General features: G+C 46.3%; 3 protein-coding genes across 3 annotated transcripts in view; all 3 read left to right on the top strand.

Annotated features, from left to right (window-relative positions):
- Positions 1 to 21,283, top strand: part of LOC142907014 (uncharacterized) — a 59,975-nt gene that overhangs the window by 7,189 nt on the left and 31,503 nt on the right. The window lies entirely within an intron of this gene.
- Positions 2,062 to 21,283, top strand: part of LOC142907007 (uncharacterized) — a 39,451-nt gene continuing 20,229 nt past the window's right edge. The window contains exon 1 of the mRNA XM_076055914.1: positions 2,062 to 2,136. The gene's annotated coding sequence lies outside the window, so the exon portion shown is untranslated. The remainder of the gene's footprint in view (positions 2,137 to 21,283) is intronic.
- On the top strand, positions 2,916 to 20,377 carry LOC142907019 (uncharacterized). The gene is made up of 2 exons (XM_076055950.1): positions 2,916 to 7,015; positions 14,872 to 20,377. Exons 1-2 carry the CDS (start codon positions 5,550 to 5,552, stop codon positions 15,866 to 15,868), a joined length of 2,463 nt encoding a protein of 820 aa, XP_075912065.1. The 5' UTR covers positions 2,916 to 5,549; the 3' UTR covers positions 15,869 to 20,377.

Raw genomic sequence — 21,283 nt, 5'->3', positions numbered from 1 at the left:
ATCGTCTATATCTTTGTTTCTGTCTTCCTCTTGTCTCTGTCTGTCCACCTCTCTCTCTTTTCAGTCTCTGTGTGTGTCTCTATCAGCGTCTTTCCAACCGTATTCAACTACCGCCACTAGCAACATGCGCCCGTTCAACTTTCACGGCCCACGACTGCACGCGACTCAAACTTGCTCCGAGTCTCTGTGTGTATCTGGAACTTCTTTCACACCGTACGTAGCCAACCATGCTAATCTGTGGGTCTCTCTGTGTGTGAGTCTCTGTGTGTATCTGGAACTTCTTTCGCACCGTACGTAGCCAACCATGCTAATCTGTGGGTCTCTCTGTGTGCGAGTCTCTGTGTGTATCTGGAACTTCTTTCGCACCGTACGTAGCCGACCATGCTAATCTGAGGGTCTCTCTGTGTGTGAGTCTCTGTGTGTATCTGGAACTTATTTCGCACCGTACGTAGCCGAACCTGCACAGGAGGAGCGGCTGTTATCTGTGGAGCTGTTGGCTGAGTACGATCTGTCAGCGGGAGCGAGAGATGATGAAGCTCCCAAGCATTTCACTACGTTACCAACATCACATTTGCACGCATAAGTCGCTTGCCTAATTGTGTGTTTCGTATCGAATATCATCTCAAACAATCGAAGGACGCCTCCCCCTAAGTGGCAGCTGCCCCTGTGTGGCACAAGGTGGCCCTGCACCGCCTGCACGTGGACATGAGTCTGTCGGTAGGGGGCGATCATTGACGCGCCGTCTCCGTTGTGTAGTTTCTGGATAATGTTTGGAATTGCCACAATTTTGACCGTGACACCGACATGCAATGACCTGTGCGTCGTGAATGACACAACGCTATGTTTTTACATCTGCTGTGAAGCAGACTGCGCACATTGTGGTGAATGTTACTGGGGTAGCCAGGTGTGCCTGTTCGATTTGATCCTTGAACCTCTGCAATAAATAGAGAATGCGCTACCATATTCTTGGTTCTTTCGGTAAAGTCACGTAGATAGAAAACAAAAATTGGAAAATAATAAATTGATGAAAAGATGCCATTTGTCGACTGAGATGACTGTGCCCACCTATGTGCACACGCACACACAGTGTACAAACACACACACAGTGTGTGTGTGTGTACACACACACACAGTGTACACACACACAATGTACACACACAGTGTACACACACAGTGTACACACACAGTGTACAAACACACAGTGTACACACACAGTGTACAAACACACACAGTGTACACACTGTACAAACACACACAGTGTACACACACAGTGTACACACACACACAGTGTACACACACACACAGTGTACACACACACAGTGTACACACACACAGTGTACACACACACACAGTGTACACACACACAGTGTACACACACACACTGTGTACACACACACACTGTGTACAAACGCACAGTGTGTGTACAAACGCACAGTGTGTGTACAAACGCACAGTGTACACACACACACACTGTGTACACACACACATTGTGTACACACACACAGTGTACACAAACACACACACAGTGTACACAAACACACACACAGTGTACACAAACACAGTGTACACACACAGTGTACACAAACACACACACAGTGTACACACACACAGTGTACACACACACAGTATGTGTGTGTGTACACACACACAGTGTACACACACACACAGTGTGTACACACACACACAGAGTGTACACACACACACAGAGTGTACACACACCCAAGTGGTCTCTGTTCAAGGGAGGGAGCAATGGAAAATGAATCTAAATCAACTTAAACTTCAACCCCTATCTGTGACGTCACCACTCACCATAACCTCATCGGCAGGGGGATGTGTACCTCGCTAGTGACGTCATGTCACCAAGGTGTTCACCCCACCCCGTCCAAGGCGCCCTAGAACGTGACGTCACCTCTGCCTGGGTCGCTGCCGTTTTCTGTTCAATTAGAATCCATATTTGGGCAAGGTCACGCCCAGTCACTGGCGGCTCATTAACATAATCTATTCACGTACGGAAGCGCTCATTGTGGGAGGGGAGTGTTATCGTTCCCCACAAGTGACGTCATGTCACTTCTTGCTGTCGCGTGACATCACGAGATAACAGGAAGCTGCTGCTACGCCCGTGCACTGAAATCCGAGGTGAGAAATTCTCATCGCGGTTGTGGTGGTGGTTGTTGTGGTGGTTGTTGTGGTGGTTGTTGTGGTGGTTGTTGTTTACCGAGGTAGAGCCTCGCTCTCTCTCGTATCGATGTCAATTGAGCAGCAGCGAGCATGGAAGCGATGTCCAGGTTGCAACTTTACAGCGCGGGGCCTAGCCACGCGGGGCCTTGCCTCCTGCTCTCGCCTGATCGCGTTTGTTTCAATTATCTCGCTTAAGTTTAATTTGTTTTCAGGCGGGTCGCCACTTTGTCACTTTGTTTTACTTTTAAATATTCACAAGCTTTTTATTTATTTTTATTTTTTACACCAGGCTAAGCCCGCTTGAGCTGCTGTACCGCTTTTTTTCAGAAGCGACCTGCCCACAACAACACAAGGTGAGGCTCCTCAACAGCGTGGCGGTGTTCACTCTGGACGCGTGGCGGTGTTCACTTTAGACGCGTGGCGGTGTTCACTCTGGACGCGTGGCGGTGTTCACTCTGGACACGTGGCGGTGTTCACTCTGGACGCGTGGCGGTGTTCACTCTGGACGCGTGGCGGTGTTCACTCTGGACGCGTGGCGGTGTTCACTCTAGACGCGTGGCGGTGTTCACTCTACTTGGTGGAGTGAGGGAGCATGAATTCTGAGCAGGTGAAGGTGGCCAGGCATGGGTCTGGACACACCACCACCTGTGAACCGTGCCAGTGTGTGACAGTGGTGGAGCCAGTGGGGGTGGGGTGGGCATGTGCCCCCCAACGATCCGATCGAAATCCCTAATTTCGATAGGATCATTGGGGTTTATTAGTGACTAGCTTCACTACCCGGCTTCGCCCGGGACTTGGATTCTTGTCTTGGATAAATTTCATATCCCTTATATTTCACTGAAAAACCCTTAAAAATGTTGATGCTTGCGAGAAAGAAAAAAGGCGAAACAAATCAAGTTACCTAAATCGGATGTTTTCACTCAAGGAAATTTTACCTTAATCCACTTCTACGCAAGGTCGATTTTGGCCACTCGGGAAGGGAATAATGACGTGGCGAGCTGAAAATAGTCGCGTTCACTTAGAAATTCCAAACGGCATAAGCTGTGAAAATTTCACGACGCCAGAGCTCAGTGTTGGAGAGGTTTTGCTGCTTCACACAAACAAACATGTAATGTTCTGCTTCATATTTAAGATAGCAGTTCTACCCGTTCTTCGCACGGAGGATATGTATTGAAACTCCGAGAAACCAATGGCTTCATTTGACCAGGAGCGAAGCGCCACCTAAAATCTCCCGGCATGCTGTTAACAGCTCTATCTTTGCTGCCAAATACATCTTTCCCTGGATGTTCTTCCCTGTGTATGTATCTCTGCTACCATGTACCTCGTATCTGTTCACTCTGTCTATGCTGGTATGTTCAACCCGGAGGATGAACACGAAATTTAGCAGTCTTCTGAAATTCGTGGTCTACCAGGGAAGTGTCTAACTGTGTTGTTGTCCTACTGGTTTTGCATCACGTAATTTTTCTTAGGTTTTGTTGAGTTCTCGTCTCTCATCTTCTTGTTGTATTTGCCTCCGTGCAGTTTAACGCTCTCTATGTGTTGCGTTGATGTCACCCTATGTGCTCCCTCGCTATTTGTTTTTTTACACCTGATGATGATCGCTTGTGTTGCGTTCGAAACGTCGTGATTTATTTTAACGTAATTTTATTATATTTCTACATACGTGACTTTACCGAAAAAACCAATGAGTAATTTATGCATTCACGAAAGCTTCAATTCTATATTCATTGCAGAGCGCTTAACTCAGGTGTGTTGCGGGTTGACGCCACAATCTTCATGGTCATACAAAATACAAAAGTCTATTTTTATAATTGTTTCATTGTGCACGGTATGGAACCTACCCACATGCCAAATTTCAAGTGTGTAGCATGTTGGGAAGTATGCTAAACATTTCTAACAGACACACACACACGTATCCACACATTTCCCTTTTATATATAGACTGGCTTTACTACCCGGCTTTGCCCGGGACTTTGATTCTTGTCTTGGATTAAAACACGACCTTCGCGGAGTGTTGGTGGGGGGGTATGCGTGACGTCAGCAGGCACACTGCGTAACGATGCCGCATAGGGTGACATCTCAGATATGACGGCTATTTTAATACTTTGTGCATTGTGTCCAGTCTGGAAGCTACCCACATGCCAAATTTCAAGTTTGTGTTGCATGTTGGTAAGTATGCTGAACATTTTAAACAGACACACAGTCACAAATTTCCCTTTTATAATTATAGATAAATCAGCATTGTGCGACTCCCCCCATTGCCACCGCGTGGCATATTATTACGTGCCAGGGACTCTATGAGAGGACAACAGTCCGTGTTCATAATTGGCAATAAGTAACGGCAAAGCAGTTACAAGCGACTCTTAGAATTGTGCCCAGTTGCGTATACAGTACACGACTTCCCTGAAGGCAAACACCTTCAGCGAGCGCGATGCCTTTCACACGCGTCGAATAAAAAGCATAGGACAAGTCCTTACTTAGTAACAACTCCTTACTAATAACTCCTTACTTAGTAACAACTCCTTACTAACAACTCCTTACTTAGTAACAACTCCTTACTAATAACTCCTTAATTACTAATAACTCCTGACTAATACCTCCTGACGAACAACTCCTTACTTACTAACAACTCCTCACTTACTAACTCCTTACTTACTAGCAACTCCTTACTTTCTAACAACTCCTTACTAACAACACCTTAATTACTAACAACTCCTTACTTACTTAACAACTCCTTACTAACAACTCCTTACTTATTAACAACTCCTATCATTTTTCATTGCTGAAAGGGGTTGCCTCCCCTACTTGATTATCCTGGCTCTACCTCTGAGAGTGTGAAAGGGTCAAGTTTGTATTTGCAGTAAAGTCTATTAACTCTATTGAGCACGGAGGTTATATCAAAACAGTAGTTTATTTTTGTTTTCCCCTGCAACTCTTTGTAAGAATGTAGTCAGGAAGTTATCACAGCACACGTGCAGCTGAAGTCGGAACTGTTCATCCCAGCATTCAAGGACATCTGTGCCTGGCTTTCACACCTCTACGTTGCGATTGAACATTAATTTATGCATTTCTGCATAACACAAATAGTATTATTTTCAACACCCTTTGCTACATCAGTTGAATTTAGCTTTCAGAAATATTCCTTTTGAAGCCAGACAGCCGAAATTGCGTGCTCGGAGTTTTGGGTTAACATTTATTTTGAAGATACGAGGGCTTCCATGCACGATTTTGACCATTTGTGTGCCATAACAGCCCGTGTGATTAATTTGGGACACGTTTTCACTATATCATGAATATATGAATAAGTATAGACGTGTAAGTCACGTGTGACTGTATAATGCATTCCTCTGTGCATCGATACTGACGTGTAGATGGTGTGGATATCCTTTTTTTTCGTCTGCAGCTGTCGCTTCCTCTGCAGAATTGTTCTGATGGAGCAAAGGCACTCGGCGCACCTCGGTGCAAAAAGGCAACAATGCGACCGGTGTGCATACAGCACGGATCGTCCTGCACATTTGACACGGCACCAGAGAACCCACACGGGAGAGAAACCCTTCAAGTGCAGTGTGTGTGGGAAGGCGTTTTCAGATTCATATCCTCTTGTAGCACTCCAGAGAACAGACACAGAGAAACCCTTCAAGTGCAGTGTGTGTGGGAAGGCGTTTTCCCAGTCACCACATCTTCATGTACACCAGAGAACACACACGGGAGAGAAACCCTTCAAGTGCAGTGTGTGTGGGAAGGCGTTTGCACATTCATCTGCTCTTGTAAGACACCAGAGAACACACACGGGAGATAAACCCTTCAAGTGCAGTGTGTGTGGGAAGGCGTTTGCACTGTCACCAAATCTTCATGTACACCAAAGAACACACACAGGAGAGAAACCCTTCAAGTGCAGTGTGTGTGGGAAGGCGTTTGCACAGTCACCAAATCTTCGTGTACACCAGAGAACACACACGGGAGGGAAACCCTTCAAGTGCAGTGTGTGTGGGAAGGCGTTTGCACAGTCACCAAATCTTCATGTACACCAGAGAACACACACGGGAGAGAAACCCTTCAAGTGCAGTGTGTGTGGGAAGGCGTTTTCACAGTCACTAAGTCTTCATGTACACCAGAGAACACGCACGGGAGAGAAACCCTTCAAGTGCAGTGTGTGTGGGAAGGCGTTTGCACAGTCACCAAATCTTAATGTACACCAGAGAACGCACATGGGAGAAAAGCCCTTCAAGTGCAGTGTGTGTGGAAAGGAGTTTGTATGTTCACAAAATCTTCATATACACCAGAGAACACACACGGGAGAGAAACCCTTCAAGTGCAGTGTGTGTGGGAAGGCGTTTTCACAGTCACTAAGTCTTCATGTACACCAGAGAACACACACGGGCGAGAAACCATTCAAGTGCAGTGTGTGTGGGAAGGCGTTTGCATGTTCACAAAATCTTCATATACACCAGAGAACACACACGGGAGAGAAACCCTTCAAGTGCAGTGTGTGTGGGAAGGCGTTTGCACAGTCACCAAATCTTCATGTACACCAGAGAACACACACGGGAGAGAAACCCTTCAAGTGCAGTGTGTGTGGGAAGGCGTTTGCACGTTCACCATATCTTCATGTACACCAGAGAACACACACGGGAGAGAAACCCTTCAAGTGCAGTGTGTGTGGGAAGGCGTTTTCAAATTCATCTACTCTTGTAGCACACCGGAGAACACACACGGGAGAGAAACTCTTCAAGTGCAGTGTGTGTGGGAAGGCGTTTGCACAGTCACCAAATCTTCAGGTCCACCAGAGAACACACACGGGAGAGAAACCCTTCAAGTGCAGTGTGTGTGGGAAGGCGTTTGCACAGTCACCACATCTTAATGTACACCAGAGAACACACAAGCATCAGAAGATCCACAAGGAGTGGAGTCTGAAATCAGCTTGTGAAAGTCAAAGTGCCGGAATGAGCCCATCCCTCATGAAACAAGAACCGGAAGAAAATCCCAGCTTGGACACTGTTAAAGGTATAGAGGTGAAATATGAAGAGGTGAAGGTGAAATGTGAAGAAGTGATGGTGAAGAGCGATGAAGTGAAGGTAAAATGTGAAGATGAAGATTCAACTCCAAAATCAGACCTTCACATCGATGGAGGCAACGTGAAGCAGAAGAATTCTGACTGCGAGGCAGAGCGAGGCAACTCCCAGCAGTTTGTGGAAGTGGAGGTGTGGGTGGACTTCCTCCGAGACAATACAAAGTCAAATGGAGACGCGGTAGATATGTAAGCTTGAGACGATGTCGCTCCAATAGATGCACCTTTGTCACAGGCCTTTAATGACAAGAATGTGAAGTTGAACACTCAATTCATAGGTTCAACCTGCAGGGTTAGAGCGGCCAGTCTTTGTGAACCTGTGGTTTGCGTAGATCTCTAACCATGAGCGAGAGCCAATACACTCCCAAGCTTTCACAAGGTTCAAATAATTCCATTTATATGGTGTTTGCTTAATCGCCTCTGGCAATTCGGAGTTTTGTGTGGTATCGGCTCAAACACTCGAAGAGCACCCCCAAGTAGCAGCTGCCCCTGTGTGCTACAAGGTGGTGGCCCTGCACCGGCCTGCATGTAGACAAGAGCCTGTCAGTAGAGGGCGATGGTTGATGTGGCATCTCAGTTGTGGAGTTTGTAGGTAATATTTAGAATTTGATCATTTTTGACCCAGACGCCAGCATGCAATGGCCTACTCGTTTTTGAATCGCAGAATAGTATGTTGTACATACACTGTTAAGCGTATTTTAAAAAAAATAGCTTCTTGTTAGTACGATGTAACCTGATGCAGTATATTTCCCTGCAGTAATTCAATTTTGTTAATATGCCTGTCAATCATTTAGAATTAATACTTGTCTGATTGTGTGCGTACATGTAACATTGTCTATAAGGTTCAAACATTGAATAAGTGATGTTAGGACAAAGTGTGTGTTTTGGAAGTAACCTGTACACATAACTCAGGAGAGACTCATTGTTCTTGTGATACAGGTCAAAGGATATTTTTGTGTTTTCAGGAAGCATCTCCCTCTGGAGCAACTCATTGTCTTTAAAATAGGGAGCACACTCGGATCATTCATCAGTTACAAGGCATACCACTCAAAAGTTACACGTAGAGGAGATACATTCTCTACAACACGAATTATAATTTTGTATTACGTGTTGACGTAGATTTTGTCGAACTAGGACGTGAAATGCTCCTTGCTGATTAACGTCTGGATGTTCACAACCAAGGGCTTGAGTTGTTGCAGCCCCCTTTGGCGTCCATGTACGAGGTGCCTCTGTGGATGTGTAGGCTTTGACTTTAACATAACCATTTCCGTGACCAGTCACAAGCTAATCGCTCAGCTATTTGATATGTAAACCCCCCTTTTGTCAAGAGCCTTATTTCTCCCAACCATCTTAAAGTCGCTACGAATCTTAACAGCGTTCATTGAAGCTCTGTGGATGTGTAGGCCTTTACTTTAACATCTATTCTGTGACCAGTGACAAGCTAATCCCTTAGCTATTTCAATGCTAAATTACTAGTTGCCTCTGTGGATGTGTAGGTTTTGACTTTAACATAGCTATTTCTACGACCAGTCACAAGCTAATCCCTCAGCTATTTCATATGTAAACCCCCTTTGTCAAGGTGCCTCACTTCTCCCAACCAGCTTAAAAGTCGCTACGAATCTTAACAGCGTTCATTGAAGCTCTGTCGTCCCGACAGGTCTGTTCATTTCACCTTAAGACGGCCACTTGCGTTGTGGCCGAAACGTCGTGAGAATTTTATTGTGTTATTTTATTACTTTATTCTCATTCTACGTGACTTTACCGAAAGAACCAAAGAAGAAGAGTTATAATAAACGCGTTGCCTCAACCAGACGTTTCCGTGTGATTAGTTAAGGACACAACACTTGTATAAAAGAGAATAGCCAGTGGGTTTTCAAAGTACCTTCGTCTTACAGAAATCAATTTCGCGTGAGCCCACCGCATTAAAACGATGCTCAGCTGAGCAGGGCGAGCCACGTTGGGGGGTGGGGGGTCACCTTATCTTTATCACGTGACGTAGCTCACGTGACTTCTGCCGCGACAATGTCTGGATGTTTTCGCCTGAGGACGACCGCTGGTGTTGCGATCGAAACGTCGCGATTTATTTTTTCGTTTATTTCTACCTGCGTGAATTTACCGAAAGAACCAAAGGATATGAAAGACGTCTTGTCTGCTGAGCTTGTTCATATCCGTGTACATCGATTCCCACATTGCTTACACGGACACACCACACACAATGAAATAAATAGAAACTGGAACGACTTAATTCTGGGGATGGGCAAAGATTGAGGAATCTCTTTCAATGGAGCGAGTTAAGTTTGTGTTCGATTCAACATCTCTCTGTCCGTCCGTGTCTCTGTTCCCCTCTGTGTCTCTCTCTCGCTGACTGTGTCTCTGTGGTCTCTGTATCTTTCTTTCTGTCTTCCTCTTGTCTGTGTCTGTCCACCTCTCTCTCTTGTCAGTCTCTGTGTGTGTCTCTATCAGCGTCTTTCCAACCGTATTAAACTACCTCCACTAGCAACATGCGCTAGTTCAACTTTCACGGGCCCACGACTGCACGCGACTCAAACTTGCTCCGAGTCTCTGTGTGTACGTTGAACTTCTTTCGCACCGTACGTAGCCCACCATGCTAATCTGTGGGTCTCTCTGTGTGTGAGTCTCTGTGTGTACGTTGAAATTATTTAGCACCGTACGTAGCCAACCATGCTAATCTGTGGGTCTCTCTGTGTGTGAGTATCTGTGTATCTGGAACTTCTTTCGCACCGTACGTAGACAACCATGCTAATCTGTGGGTCTCTCTGTGTGTGAGTCTCTGTGTGTATCTGGAACTTCTTTCGCACCGTACGTAGCTGAACCTGCACAGGAGGAGCGGCTGGTATCTGTGGAGCTGTGGGCTGGGTACCATCTGTAGGCGGGAGCGAGAGACGATGAAGCTTCCAAGCATTTCACTACATTACCAACATCATATTTGCACTCATAAGTCGCTTGCTTAATTGTGTGTTTCGTATCGAATCTCATCTCAAACAATCGAAGGACACCTCCCCCTAAGTGGCAGCTGCCCCTGTGTGGCACAAGGTGGCCCTGCACCGGCCTGCACGTGGACATGAGTCTGTCGGTAGGGGGCGATCATTGACGCGCCATCTCCGTTGTGTAGTTTCTGGATAATGTTTGGAATTGCCACAATTTTGACCGTGACACCGACATGCAATGACCTGTGCGTCGTGAATGACACAACGCTATGTTTTTACATCTGCCGTGAAGCAGACTGCGCATATTGTGGTGAATGTTACTGGGGTAGCCAGGTGTGCCTGTCGGATTTGAACCTTGAACCTCTGCAATAAATAGAGAATGCGCTACCATATTCTTGGTCCTTTCGGTAAAGTCACGTAGATAGAAAATAACAAAAATGAAGATAGAAAAAGCGTTTATTTTTTTTTAAATTGCCATTATTTTTTTCTTTAATATAACATTTTTTTTTATTTACGTGCCTTTACCGAAAGAACCCAAGAATATGAATTCCTGCCAGTCACGAAAGTTTTAAGTCAAAATAGAATGCACCACCAACTCGGCTCGCGTCAATCTGCGTGGAGGCGTGGGGGGGCCTGAGAGAGTTTCTCACCGGCGCAGAACTTCCATGCAGAGGGCTCCACGCAGCTTCGTGCGGAGCGACAGGCCAGGTAGCTCCCACACAGCGTGGCGCAGCTGATTAACATTTATATTGTTGGTTCTTTCGGTAATGTCACGTAGATAGAAAATAACAAAAAAATTGGAAAATAATAAATTGATGAAAAGTTGCCATTTGTCGACTGACTGAGATGACTGTGCCCACCTATGTGCACACACACACACAGTGTACACACACACAGTGTACACACACACAGTGTACACACACACACACAGTGTACACACACACACTGTGTACAAACACAGTGTACACACACAGTGTACACACACAGTGTACACACACACACACAAGTGGTCTCTGTTCAAGGGAGGAAGCAATGGAAAATGAATCTAAATCAACTTAAACTTCAACCCCTCTCTGTGACGTCCACTCACCATAACCTCATCGGCGTGAAATGCCAGAGGGATATGTACCTCGCTAGTGACGTCATGTCACCAAGGTGTTCACCCCACCCCGTCCAAGGCGCCCTTGAACGTGACGTCACCTCTGCCAGGGTCGCTGCCGTTTTCTGTTCAATTAGAATCATATTTGGGCAAGGCCACGCCCAGTGACTGGCGGCTCATTAACATAATCTATTCACGTACGGAGGCGCTCATTGTGGGAGGGGAGTGTTATCGTTCTCCACAAGTGACGTCATGTCACCTCTTGCTGCCCCGTGACATCACGAGATAACAGGAAGCTGCTGCTCCGCCCGTGCACTGAAATCCGAGGTGAGAAATTCTCATCGCGGTTGTGGTGGTGGTGGTTGTTGTGGTGGTGGTTGTGGTGGTTGTTGTGGTTGTTGTGGTGGTGGTTGTTGTGGTGGTTGTTGTTGTTTACCGAGGTAGAGCCTCGCTCTCTCTCGTAGGGATGTCAATTGAGTAGCAGCGAGCATGGAAGCGATGTCCAGGTTGCAACTTTACAGCGCGGGGCCTAGCCACGTGGGGCCTTGCCTCCTGCCCTCGCCTGATCGCTGTTGCTTCAATTATCTCGCTTAAGTTTAATTTGTCTTCAGGCGGCTCGCCACTTTGTCACTTTGTTTTACTTTTAAATATTCACGCGGTTTTTATTTATTTTTATTTTTTACACCAGGCTAAGCCCGCTTGAGCTGCTGTTCCGCTTTTTGTTTTCAGAAGCGACCTGCCCACAACACAACACAAGGTGAGGCTCCTCAACAGCGTGGCGGTGTTCACTCTGGACGCGTGGCGGTGTTCACTCTACTTGGTGGAGTGAGGAAGCATGAATTCTGTGCAGGTGAAGGTGGCCAGGCCTTGGTCTGGACACACCACCACCTGTGAACCGTGCCAGTGTGTGACAGTGGTGGAGCCAGTGGGGGTGGGGTAGGCACGTGCCCCCCAACGATCCGATCGAAATCCCTAATTTCGATAGGATCATTGGGGTTTATTAGTAACTAGCTTCACTACCCGGCTTCGCCCGGGACTAGGATTCTTGTCTTGGATACATTTCATATTCCCTTATATTTAACTGAAAAACCCTTAAAAATGTTGATGCTTGCGAGAAAGAAAAAAGGCGAAACAAATCAAGTTACCTAAATCGGATGTTTTCACTCAAGGAAATTTTACCTTAATCCACTTTTATACGCAAGGTCGATTTTGGCCACTCGGGAAGGGAATAATGACGTGGCGAGCTGAAAATAGTCGCGTTCACTTAGAAATTCCAAACGGCATAAGCTGTGAAAATTTCACGACGCCAGAGCTCAGTGTTGGGAGAGGTTTTTGCTGCTTCACACAAACAAACAGATGTAATGTTCTGCTTCATATTTAAGATAGCAGTTCTACCCGTTCTTCGCACGGAGGATATGTATTGAAACTCCGAGAAACCAATGGCTTCATCGGCCAGGAGCGAAGCGCCACCTAAAATCTCCCGGCACGCTGTTAACAGCCCTATCTGTGCTGCCAAATACATCTTTCCCTGGATGTTCTTCCCTGTGTATGTATCTCTGCTACCATGTACTTCGTATCTGTTCACTCTGTCTATGCTGGTTTGTTCAACCCGGAGGATGAACACGAAATTTAGCAGTCTTCTGAAATTCGTGGTCTACCAGGCAAGTGTCTAACTGTGTTGTTGGCCTACTGGTTTTGCATCACGTAATTTTTCTTAGGTTTTGTTGAGTTCTCGTCTCTCATCTTCTTGTTGTATTTGCCTCCGTGCAGTTTAACGCTCTCTATGTGTTGCGTTGATGTCACCCTATGTGCTCCCTCGCTATTTGTTTTTAACACCTGATGATGATCGCTTGTGTTGCGTTCGAAACGTCGTGATTTATTTTAATGTAATTTTATTATATTTCTACATATGGGACTTTACCGAAAAAAAACAATGAGTAATTTATGCATTCACGAAAGCTTCAATTCTATATTCATTGCAGAGCGCTTAACTCAGGTGTGTTGCGGGTTGACGCCACAAACTTCATGGTCATACAAAATACAAAAGTCTATTTTTATACTTTTTTCATTGTGCACGGTATGGAACCTACCGACATGCCAAATTTCAAGTGTGTAGTATGTCGGGAAGTATGCTAAACATTTCTAACAGACACACACACACGTATCCACACATTTCCATTTTATATATAGGCTAGCTTTACTACCCGGCTTTGCCCGGGACTTTGATTCTTGTCTTGGATTAAAACACGGTCTTCGCGGAGTGTTGGGTGGGGGGGTGTGCGTGACGTCAGCAGGCACACTGCGTAACGCTGCCGCATAGGGTGACATCTCAGATATGACGGCTATTTTAATACTTTGTGCATTGTGTCCAGTCTGGAAGCTACCCACGTGCCAAATTTCAAGTTTGTGTTGCATGTCGGCAAGTATGCTGAACATTTCAAACAGACACACATTCACAAATTTCCCTTTTATAAATATAGATCAATCAGCATTGTGCGACCCCCCCCCACTGCCACCGCGTGGCATATTATTACCTGCCAGGGACTCTATGAGAGGACAACAGTCCGTGTTCATAATTGGCAATAAGTAACGGCAAAGCAGTTACAAGCGACTCTTAGAATTGTGCCCAGTTGCGTATACAGTACATGACTTCCCTGAAGGCAAACACCTTCAGCGAGCGCGATGCCTTTCACACGCGTCGAATTAAAAGCATAGGACAACTCCTTACTTACTAACAACTCCTGACTAACAACTCCTTACTTACTAACAACTCCTAACTAACAACTCCTTACTTCCTAACAACTCCTTACTAATAACTCCTTACCAACAACTCCTTACCAACAACTCCTTATCCTATCATTTTTCATTGCTGAAAGGGGCTACCCCCCCCCCTACCTGATTATCCTGGCTCTACCTCTGAGTGTGTGAAAGAGTCAAGTTTGTATTTGCAGTAAAGTCTATTAACTCTATTGGGCACGGAGGTTATATTAAAATAGTAGTTTATTTTTGTTTTCATCTGCAACTCTTTGTAAGAATGTAGTCAGGAAGTTATCACAGCACACGTGCAGCTGAAGTCGGAACTGTTCATCCCAGCATTCAAGGACATCTGTGCCTGGCTTTCACACCTCTACGTTGCGATTGAACATTAATTTATGCATTTCTGCATAACACAAATAGTATTATTTTCAACACCCTTTGCTACGTCAGCTGAATTTAGCTTTCATAAATAGTCCTTTTGAAGCCAGACAGCCGAAATTGTATGCTCGGAGTTTTGGGTTAACATTCATTTTGAAGATACGAGGGCTTCCAGGCACGTTTATGACCATTTGCCCTCTCATTGTGTGCGATAACAGCCCGTGTGATGAATTTGGGACACGTTTTCACTATATCATGAATATATGAATAAGTATAGACGTGTAAGTCACGTGTGACTGCATAAATGCATTCCTCTGTGGGTGTGGATATTCTCTTTTTTCTGTCTGCAGCTGTCGCTTCCTCTGCAGAATTGTTCTGATGGAGCAAAGGCACTCGGGGCAGCTCGGTGCAAAAAGGCAACAATGCGACCGGTGTGCATACAGCACGGATCGTCCTGCACATTTGACACGGCACCAGAGAACCCACACGGGAGAGAAACCCTTCAAGTGCAGTGTGTGTGGGAAGGCGTTTGCACAGTCACCAAATCTTCATGTACACCAGAGAACACACACGGGAGAGAAACCCTTCAAGTGCAGTGTGTGTGGGAAGGCGTTTGCACATTCAACACATCTTCATGTACACCAGAGAACACACACGGGAGAGAAACCCTTCAAGTGCAATGTGTGTGGGAAGGCGTTTGCACAGTCACCAAATCTTCATGTACACCAGAGAACACACACGGGAGAGAAACCCTTCAAGTGCAGTGTGTGTGGGAAGGCGTTTTCACATTCACCACATCTTCATGTACACCAGAGAACACACACGGGAGAGAAACCCTTCAAGTGCAATGTGTGTGGGAAGGCGTTTGCACAGTCACCAAATCTTCATGTACACCAGAGAACACACACGGGAGAGAAACCCTTCAAGTGCAGTGTGTGTGGGAAGGCGTTTTCACATTCACCACATCTTCATGTACACCAGAGAACACACACGGGAGAGAAACCCTTCAAGTGCAGTGTGTGTGGGAAGGCGTTTGCACAGTCACCAAGTCTTAATGTACACCAGAGAACACACACAGGAGAGAAACCCTTCAAGTGCAGTGTATGTGGGAAGGCGTTTGCACATTCATCAAGTCTTCATGTACACCAGAGAACACACAAGCATCAGAAGGTCCACAAGGAGTGGAATCTGAAATCAGCTTGTGAAAGTCATAGTGCCGCAATGAGCCCATCCCTCATGAAACAAGAACCGGAAGAAAATCCCAGCTTGGACACTTTTAAAGGTATCGAGGTGAAATATGAAGAGGTGAAGGTGAAATGTGAAGAAGTGATGGTGAAGAGCGAAGAAGTGAGGGTAAAATGTGAAGATGAAGATTCAACTCCAAAATCAGACCTTCACATCGATGGAGGCAACGTGAAGCAGGAGGAGAATTCTGACTGAGGCAGAGCGAGGCAACTCCCAGCAGTTTGTGGAAGTGGAGGTGTGGGTGGACTTCCTCCGAGACATTACAAAGTCAAATGGGGACCCGGTAGATATGTAAGCTTGAGACGATGTCGCTCCAATAGATGCACCTTTGTCACAGGCCTTTAATGACAAGAATCAGAAGTTGAACACTCAATTCCTAGGTTCAACCTGCAGGGTCAGAGCGGCCAGTCTTTGTGAACCTGTGGGTTGCGTAGATCTCTAACCATGAGCGAGAGCCAATAAGCTTCCAAGCAATCACAAGGTTCTAATAATTCAATTTATATGGTGCTTGCTTAATCGCCTCTGGCAATTCGGAGTGTTGTGTTATATCTAGTCTCAAACACTCGAAGAGCATCCCCAAGTAGCAGCTGCCCCTGTGTGGTACAAAGTGGTGGCCCTGCACCAGCCTGCATGTGGACAAGAACCTGTCAGTAGGGGGCGATGGTTGATGTGGCATCTCAGTTGTGGAGTTTGTAGGTAATATTTAGAATTTGATACATTTTGACCCAGACGCCAGCATGCAATGGCCTACTCGTTTTTGAATGGCGCAATAGTATGTTGTACATACACTGTTAAGCGTATTTGTAAAAAAAATAGCTTGTTAGTACGATATAACCTGATGCAGTATATTTCACTGCAGTAATTCAATTTTGTTAAAATGCCTGTCAATAATTGAGAATTGTTGTATATGAGACTTTTCTAAAATTGATATTAACAATAATATTTACCGTTATATATCATTTTTTTAAACAAACGAAAAAAAATTAATCAATAAAACCCGTAAGCCAGGCACACGAAAAACCAGATGTCGATCATAAACAGGCCATTAATAAATAAAGAAATAATAAAACTCTCGAGGCGATGATGTTAGCAGCTATCTGCGAAGATCTCCAGTTGAACAAGAGTTTGATGTGCCCTAAGGGAGGTCACCCAGAGGGAGCCCTCCGCAAGCCAGAAACGAGGACGCCCACGGGTTAAACCATTTATATTTTTTTTCCTTTGTCATTAAAACAACGGTTAAAATTTAAAATGCAATAACAAGAATAAGCTAAAGTTAGCGGTCCTCGCTCTCACTCCAATTAAGACCAGATACATCAGTGAATTATTATCCAATGATTAATTCGCTATCAAATTATTTTCACCTTCAATACTTTTACTGTTAAAACAAAGCTTGGAGACAAAATACAGAGTCACATCAAAGGTTTTCGAGAAGGAATGAGACAACGGGCAAACTTGCGAAAGCGTTTAAACAATATCCAAAGCAACCCCGACCACCTTTGTCTCTCTCGCAGCGCGGAGAAGCAGGAACCACACGTTATCACAAGGGGCCATCTGGAGCTAGCCAGACGGGTTAATGATAAAACACACAACAGCCAGCGAACACGTTTTTCAGTTAAAGAAGTGGCTACACATCAGTCACACATAAAATTAAGAACAACGTGTTCACCTTACACGACATTCCATTATAGAACCTTACAGAACCAAGGGATATGGATTCCAACAATCAAGAAACGGACCTCTTAAACTCAGGATGAAAATTATTTTTCTTTTTAATAATTCCATCGTAACAATGCGAACCTCGGTAAACCGAGAGGGGTGTCGGGAGGACGTAGTTACAAACACGAGTCTTGGCGAACATGGGACCAAATGGTATTTGAGAAATATGAAGTCGAAAGTATAAAGAGATAGGTACTCCCGACCACCTTTGTCTCTCCCGCAGAGCGCGAGAGAGGAATTTCATGCCAGGGCAAACAGATCGTTATCGCAGGAGCCATCTGTACACACACACGAACTCACACACACACAGACCACGCCCCCCCCCCCCCCTTCACTGCACAGAGAGAAGAATGTCTTTGAATATAACGGTCAGCGCATTTTCAAAAAGTTAAGTCAGTCAAGACAGATCAGCGATTCAAGACGTCCACAAGACGAGCAGTCGCATGGAGCGGCTGGCTCCGAGCCTCGCTGAGTAGCGAGGATCGCCGAGTCGCGATGTATCAACGAGATTGAGTCATACAGCAGTGGAGAGAAACTGCTGTCAGCGAACCAGTGCGGGCGCGTTCGCGCACTTCAACAGAGAGAGCACGTGCGACTCAACTCACTCAACAGAAGAAAACGCTTGGCCAGCCGCCAACAAAGTATCAGCGAATCAGCGCTGAGAGCGCTCGAGCATCTCCACAGAGGAAGCACGTGCAACGTGGCTCAACCAGCAGCGGAAAAGCACGAGCAGCCTCCAACAACTTCAGCAAACCAGTGACCTAGCGCATGCGACTTGAGTCATACAGCAGTGGAGGAAACCTGCTGTCAGAGAGCCGCCAACAACCTCAACAAAGAGAGCGCGTGCGACTCGGCTCACTCAGCAGAAGAAAAACTTGACCTGTCGCCCGCGAGCGCAGCGTCAGATACTACAGCAGTGAAAATAGTGCGGCCAGCAAAGCCAAGCAAGAGCGTGCAGCAGCTCAGCCAGCAGTGGAGAGAAACTGCTGTCAGCGAACCAGCACGGGCGCGTTCGCGCATCTTCAAGGAGAGGGAGCGTGTGCCACCAGCGTGCCATCAGCACCAGCATCAGCACCAACGCGTGCCAACAGCGTGCCACCAGCGTGCCACCAGCACCAGCGCGTGCCAACAGCGTGCCACCAGCATCAGCACCAGCATCAGCACCAGCATCGGCACCAGCGCGTGCCAACAGCGTGCCACCAGCATGCCACCAGCATGCCACCAGCGTGCCACAGCGCGCAACTTCGCGTCACCAGCGCTGAGAGGGCAGCGGCCCCGTACTCAACACCCATCGGCGCGACGACGGCGAGCGTCGTGCTGACTCATCCAGCCAGCGGTGGACAGAAATTGTGACGAGCCGTTCGTATTCAACCCCTCCCCCACACTCTCCCCCTCACTCCCCCACCGCGCCGCAACACACAGGAAACACATTTTGGACACCAGAGATGCTAACCTCGGCATCTGCTTTACGCAAAGAATTGAACCGGTGATAAAGAAGACGCACGATACGCATATCGGGATAATCAAGAAGGGTCGCCACTCCAAGGTGGTGCATTAAAAATCAATTCATAACGAAAAATACTGCTGTCATTGAGTTGCATAATAACCAATCGTCCTACTGTTAACAGCGTGATAAGAATTGACTTGAAGGTCTATTAATGGATGTGGTACTGTGTGGGCGATGTTTAAATGCGAATTTACATTATAAGGTTAAGGTTTTGATAGAATAGTTTGCATGTATTAATCTCGTCCTCAACAGTCGATCGATTGCGTTACGCGTCGGGAATTAACCACAGGTGCCGTTATCAAAGTGAAACAACGCAATCGTGATGGTATCATGTTAACGCTGTGTTGAAATTCCAAGATCGAGAGTTTTCATATTATTCAAAAATTAAAGTTAGCTAGAAAATAAAATGTATTAAAGCATAAAAGTTGTGTGTGATTCTTCCTGAAATTCTGCATAATATTGTTCTGCGTATGAGATCTGAATCCTGGGGACCTATCATAAGCACACTATCACCACACATAATCCATAACACACATAATTCATAATGTTCAATCGAGAGTAATCGTATCCTTATCGATAATACGGAATTAAATAGGAGAGTCGAATCGACTCTCTCTCATTCATGCTCACAAGACCTACAGAACTGCATACGATCAATTGCGTTATTCCAATTCATAACACAATCCTCGTCACCGAGGCTCGACCTGCATTATCATAACCACGCCCACTCATAAATTAATACAAGTATCTCTCGAGTCAGCATAATTTATGTGCATAATTACACCAATTAACATAATTTCGGATAAATTATGCAAATTTTAAATTTCATTTAATTTTTATCATTTTCATCAATTTTCATAACACCTATATGTACAACAGAATGAATACTTGTCTGTGTGTGTACATGTAACATTTTGTCTATAAGGGGCAAACATTGAATAAGTGATGTTAGGACAAAGTGTGTGTTTTGGAAGTAACCTGTACAGATAACTCAGGTGAGACTCATTGCTCTTGTGATACAGGTCAAAGGGTATTTTTGTGTTTTCAGGAAGCATCTCTCTCTGGAGCAACTCATTGTCTTTGAAATAGGGAGCACACTCGGATCATTAATCAGTTACAAGGAATACCACTCAAAGGTTACACGTAAAGGAGATACATTCTCTACAACACGAATTATAATTTCGTATTACGTGTTGACGTTTATTTTGTCGAACTAGGACATGAAATGGTCCTTGCTGATTAACGTCTGGATGTTCACAACCAAGGGCTTGAAGCAAGCCTGACTGCCTGCGGTGTCCCTCACAAACATTTACGGCCTTGGGCCAGGAAAGTCACGGAAGAAATTGCACACGAACGACGCCTCCATGCAAGCACCCGGTGCTCCGTTTTGAAGTTTGAAAATGAAACAACTTTGAATTGTGTTATGTTTTCAATTGGATAATTGTATTTCTTCATTAAAAGCGTATTAATTGAAAACGATATTTCGTGTGAATTTTCTCTCGTCGTAAAGTAGATGGCCTTGCCGGGGGTCCGGTTCGATGCGGACTTTCACCTGGTTGGGGTCGCGGGATCGAGACGAGGCGACACAGAGCTGCTGGCCGTGCGAGAAGACCGCCGTCTGCAGATCGATTCCAACGCGATCGAACGTCTGTCCCTGCGCCTCCGTCGTTCATGCAGGGGGCGCGTAGAGGTCTGCAGCGCCCCCTGCATGAAAACGACGGAACGTGCAGCGTGAGTCACGTAAAGTTGTGCGTAAGCGCCATAACAAGGCGCTGTCAGCTGACCTGCCACCACGTTCACGGGTCAACAGGGGGCAGCCGAGAGAGAGAGCGAGGTGAGTAGGGGTCGACCAAAGTAAACCCCTGGCCCTCCCCCGTGAGCGGAGACTAACACCCCTGACCCCCCACCCGTCCCTAAGGCCCCTTAAAATATGATCTTCCAGAAAGTTCTGGGAGAGGGGGGGGGGGTTAGGGAGGTCAGGAGTGGAGGGGTTACCCCGACCTGGGGATAAAAGGCCAGCAAATTGGACGGGCCGAGGCAGTGTTCACCAACTCAAGCCTGAAGACATCCGAAGACCTGAAGACTGGACCAGCACCCGGGAACCCTCAACCGAGGCTCTTGTTAGAGCCGGGTTGTAGCGGACCAGAGGTGGCTCGGACACCCTGGGACCCTCCCCGAGCTCTAGCCAGAGCCGGGTTGTAGCGGACCAGAGGTGAGCTCCCGTACCCGGGCTGGGACGGGTCGTCCAGTCTTCCCTTAACGCCGGGCTAAGGGATCCCGTGGGTAGCAGAGACCGGATTGTGCAGGCTGCGATAGAAGGGAGGCTGTCGCTCCCGGAGGCTATCGGGTGGAAGGGGTCGTACCCCTGTCGTGTTACGGTAGTGTGT

The sequence above is a fragment of the Petromyzon marinus genome, chromosome 73 (assembly GCF_048934315.1).
Source record: "Petromyzon marinus isolate PM22_M1 ecotype Great Lakes invasive population chromosome 73, UKy_Petmar_22M1.pri1.0, whole genome shotgun sequence".
Taxonomy (NCBI): Eukaryota; Metazoa; Chordata; class Hyperoartia; order Petromyzontiformes; family Petromyzontidae; genus Petromyzon; species Petromyzon marinus.
The sequence above is the reverse complement of the archived record's forward strand: the minus strand, read 5'-3'. Positions and strand labels throughout refer to the sequence as shown.